The 5,096-nt window shown below is 48.7% G+C and overlaps 1 protein-coding gene across 2 annotated transcripts in view; it reads left to right on the plus strand.

The window, feature by feature from the left end:
- FAM83A (family with sequence similarity 83, member A) overlaps positions 1-1,012 on the plus strand; it is an 11,542-nt gene extending 10,530 nt beyond the window's left edge. For both annotated transcript variants that reach the window (XM_009323332.1, XM_009323333.1), the window contains exon 5: positions 355-1,012. In XM_009323332.1, the coding sequence (XP_009321607.1) occupies positions 355-901 (547 nt within the window). In that variant the 3' untranslated portion in view covers positions 902-1,012. The remainder of the gene's footprint in view (positions 1-354) is intronic.
- Positions 1,013-5,096: the final 4,084 nt, after the last annotated feature.

Here is a 5,096-nt window from a genome sequence, read left to right on the forward strand (position 1 = left end):
GAGCGGTATGCAGAAGGGGGGTCTGAACTCCTTTCCATGGAACCCAAACCTTGGGTATTGTATCTGACATTTAGTCCTGCAGTGGATCTGGATCACCACTCCCTTTAGGAGGTTGTACAACTTTACAAAGTTTCTTGGAGGTTTTAGAGGCAGCTGCAACAACAAAGCTTGATCCAAGTCAAAGAGCACTGATGTGAACTGACCTGAAATTCAACTGTGACACCATCTTCATCCTGTGTTTAGGCAAGAAGCTTCAGCAGTAAAAGGCATTTGCCTCTCGCACCACCCCTGCGGGGATCTCCAGTTCCTAATGGCTGACGTTAATGCTAAGCCTTACCTTGTCTCTCCTTCCAGCTTCACGTGGTTATGCGGCCAGGTTCACCGCAACCTCCTCTCCAAGTTCACGGGTCAAGTTGTGGAGCTGTTTGATGAAGAGTTCCGACACCTTTACGCGCTGTCCAAGCCAGTGAGGGGACCGAAGTCTCCACCGCACACCATGCCCTTCCTGTTCAGCAAGAGCTGGGCCCCCCAGTGCAGCCTCCCCGACAGCGACGAGGGGAGCGCTAACCCTCTTTCCGATCCCTTCAGCAGCCTCTCCGCTGGCAGCACCCACCAGACCAAGCAATCCCCAAGAACTCTCATATTCAGCAGCAACTTCACCCCCCCGTCACCTCTCCATAGGGTTAATTCCTTCCACAGCTATGTCTCATTAACTCCCCCGCCACCACAGAAAGCCATCCAGGCTAACTACTGTCAGCCACACTATGTGGCCGATAACTCCACAGTTCTGTATAACAACATGAACGTTTACAGACCTGTAAGACTTAGACAAGAGGAACCAAACAGGACAGGGTTAAGCTCACCCTGGAGATGCCTCCACAAAGCTAACCTGTTTGCATAATAACCACCTTGTTTTGAATTGCAAGTAAATGTAGTGAGGACCTGTTTAGCAATCGCTTGTGTACTGATGAATATAGAAATTCTGTATAATACAAAATGAGGATGATTTCAAGCCTCTTGTTTTGTTTTGCTGCTTATGGATGCTTCGTTTCCCTAATTAAAAAGCCAAGCCTGCTGACACGTAAACCTTGGGTGCATCGCGATCCCAGGAAGAACACATCTAAATAATGCTGCTCACAGTGCAGCGCTGCTGCTGCCTATCACCTCTCGTTGGTAGCGTGTTTGTGTAGCAGTAGATATAGGTGGTTAACTGGTTTTCGTATGGCCAGGCACCTAAAAGTGGGGGAAGTCACAGTTTATGACTGTACATTTTAGGCACTTGCATAAGGAGACCGAAGGCTGCTATTTACGTGCCAAACCGAGGCGATGCTGGCAGCAGCAGTCTACCTTCGTGCTGTCATCGCACCTCAGTCTTGATTTAGGAGGGCTCCTTTCGGGCTGATGGGGAAGCACAGTTTCCACCATCGCACTGTCTCCGCGCCGACTGTTGAAGTGCACAGCAAGGACGTTTGTTCGCAGGGTTTCTAGGAAGGGGCCGTGACATGGACCGAGACCGACAGTTCGGGTTACGGAGGACACCTTGCAGCCGCCGTATGCTCGCTCCCACTCGTTAGCAACAGGGGTGCGTTCCAGCACACTTTGTTACAAACCTCCACTCCCACCAGCTCAGGGCCGTTTTCCTCATTGCAGAGCAGCTGTGTAGATTCAGACTGGAAAATGAAGCTGAGTAAAGAAGCAAAGTCCTACCAGTAACGCATCAGGACTGGGTTCCAATTCATTTAATAGCACGCGGATCTTAGAAATCCTCTCAGTGGTCATTTGATTGACCATTAAGTTAGAGATAATGATGCTTTATTTCAGAGTTCTTCAAGGTTTCTAATTTTTAAAGAGAAACTGGGTGTCTGTAGTGCCCATTGAATACAAAGGGAGTTACAGAGGTTCAGCGGCTTCAACCAAAAGCAGAAAAACTTTCTGCCAAATAATCCATGAAAACGATGGAAGCTTCTGTAGGTGAAAGGCAAAAAATAGTAAGAAAATTCATGAAACAAAGGCTTTCCATCCAAATCCCAAAGTTACTAGATGCCTAACATCTATTGATTTCTCAGTAGATTATTTTTTTACACCTGCTTTATATCAGCTTTCATCTGACTCCAACAGAAAACAGGAACCTAAACTCATTTGCACATCTGGCCCGTTTTGCCTGACTTCTCACCTGCTCAAAAAGGAATACAATTTAATTATTTAGGCTGGGGATGATGAAAATTGTATGCAGCAGCAAGATCTCAGGTGAGGAAAGTTTCTCATCCTTGGAAGAACAATCGTTTTGAAAGTATACTGGTAAAGTTTACAGAACATTCTGAAAGTACAGGATGGACACATCCTGCTCGAGCTTCGGTGTGGACATTTTTAGCTGTGATATCAAATTTTGGAGTCCAGAATAACAATAAACTATTGCATATAATTGTAAATTCTGTACATAGCAACATTTTTCAGATTCCTTGGGAAGAAGGGAAAGTTGATTTTCATTCCTATGACAATTCTACTTAGTTATCTAAATATGGGAACCATTCAAATAAAAGAGAAGACTTTCTTTAAATCCCTTTGAGAATCATTTTGTTCCTTCATATTCTCTTGACTCGTGCACCTTACTCTCTTCTCTTCCAAAAGCTAAATGAGTTCCATACAGTCGGAGTCCAGGTGAAGAGGAAACACATTTTGTTTCTTCTGAAATCAACAGGAACAGAATTAGACACACATGTCCCCCCAGCCTAATTAAGATTTTTCTCCTAAATTTGGTTCAGTTCCCTGATCCCCTTGTGGCCCAACTCGGGGTGGCACAGAGGGGGATGTGGGGAGAAGTTTGTAGACGGCTACCTCTGAAGCCTTCATTTCCTCAGGCCATGACCCATGAAATCCATGAAGGATCTCTTCTCAGCTCTGTGGGGCAAGGTAGTTTGCCTACAGAAGTTTTGGGGGAACACAGCTAATGAAAAGTAGGTAAGGGACAAGCTAATAACCCAGGAGGAGCACTGTGAGTTAAGAAGAGCCGATTTCAGCCCTGGATCAGGGATACAGCTTGTGCTAGTTCATGCGACAGCTGAACTTGAACATCAAATGAATGGAAGTTCAGTTTTGATGGAAAAAAATCAGAGTTTACAGTTTCAGCAATGAGTTACGCCAAAAATCTTAACAGGCCCCCACAAGCTTGATCATTCAGTGGTGAGGGGAAGGTGTGGTTACCGGCAGCTGTAGAAAGTACCTGTCAGGAAGGTCACGGCAGGATGCTGACATACCTCGTCCATCTGCTGCAAGGGAAGGGCTCGAATAAACACTGCTACCGTACAATGCACCCTCTGCAAGTCTGTGGGTGACTCCAAGCTGAGTGGTGCAGTTGATTCACTAGAGGGACGGGATGCCATCCAGAGGGACCTGGACAGGCTGGAGGAGGGGACCCGTGTGAACCTCATGAGGTTTAACAAGGCCAAGTGCAAGGTCCTGCACATGGGTTGGGGCAACCCCCGGTATCAAGACAGGCTGGGGGATGAAGGGATTGAGAGCAGCCCTGCCGAGAAGGACTCAGGGGTGTTGGTGGATGAAAAGCTGGACATGAGCCAGCAATGTGCGCTCGCAGCCCAGAAGGCCAATCGTATCCTGGGCTGCATCAAAACAAGCGTGGCCAGCAGGTCGAGGGAGGGGATTCTGCCCCTCTACTCTGCTCTGCTCTGGTGACACCCCACCTGGAGTACTGCGTCCAGCTCTGGGGACACACCCTGCAGAGACCGCCCAGAGTGCCCCGGGGCCTCATCCGGGCTTTGCTGGGGCCCGTTGGAGGCCCCTGCTGCCCTCCAGAGGTCCCCCCATTCTACAAAATCTAAAAGTCTAAGAAAAGTCACTTTTAAGTACAAATTCACTTCTGTAGATATTCTGAAGGTTTATACTGGCTATGTTTATTTAAGCTTTTTAGCCCCCATCACCCACTTCCAGATCCTCTTCATCTTCCTCCACAATAGGTGAGAGGCCGAATATATAATAACGAGGATCATCCCAGACGTCGTTTTCCAGGTCATCATCTGAATCTTCTTCGGCAAAACCAGAGGAGATGAATCCTCTTGTGCTGCCCGCCAGCTCTCCCACAGACCAATCGTCTTCAGCCACCTGTCCAAAGACATAAATATATTGTCCGGCGGTTAGAGGAAGCTCTAGTTTAGGCTGCTCACTGGGACCATCAAAAGGATGGTAGCTGTATCGAGCTATGGATGCTCGAAGCTTTCCCAGTGGTTGTCCCAGAGCCTGCAGGATGACGGACTGTTTGTCTGCTACCGGCTCTTCTGTCTCATTTGTGGGGTCCTCTTCTGAAAGAAGGCAGGACCCAGGACTGCCCTCTGACCAAGCTGACTCTGAGGGGCTCTGGAACTGATTCTCTGGTTCACTCACCTGGGCTCGAAACAGTTGCCTGGCTTCCCCGTGGTCCCTTTTTACTTCTCTCTGAGCCCTTTCTGCCCTTTCTTCCACAGCTTTCAGTTTGTGCTCTACAGCTTCCAGCTGGGTTTGAAGAGAGCCGATGGCTTGGATGACATAATTTCGCTCCTCTGCCACTCGCGTCAGTTGCCCCTTCAGGTCAGCATTCTCAGCTTGAACCTTTTCCGCCCAGCACATCTGCCCACGGAGGCGAGAATTTTCTTCAGCCAGTCTGGTGTTTTCATCTGTCATCTCCAGAAGCTGCACCTCTAACTCCTCACACCTTTGGCTGAGGCTGCTCATGCAGTGTGAGCCCTCTTCGTCTGCAGCCAGTTGGGTGTGAAGCTTCTCAGCCGCCTTCTGTGAAACTTCATTCTGCTGGTCCTGTGCCAGCAAAACTCCAGCAGACTCTCTTCTTTCTCCAGCCCTCTGCTGAGGAAATGATTTCATGCATGGTTCCTCAGAGGAGCTGTGGATGGGCAGTGGCACTGGAATATTCATCAGGTGCCTGATGGTCTCCTGCAGATGCCTGCACCTTTCTTTCAGCTGCTCGGTGAGGGCAGCTAGCTGAGGGTTTTTCTGCTGGAGCCTCTCTGCCTCCTTGAACGCTTCTGGAGAACCTTCCTTTCTCAGGAGGCGGTTCTCCATCTCAAGGGCACCACGTTGCCTCTCCAGGT

Source organism: Pygoscelis adeliae, unplaced genomic scaffold (genome assembly GCF_000699105.1).
Source record: "Pygoscelis adeliae isolate BGI_AS28 unplaced genomic scaffold, ASM69910v1 Scaffold103, whole genome shotgun sequence".
In the NCBI taxonomy this organism is placed as follows: domain Eukaryota; kingdom Metazoa; phylum Chordata; class Aves; order Sphenisciformes; family Spheniscidae; genus Pygoscelis; species Pygoscelis adeliae.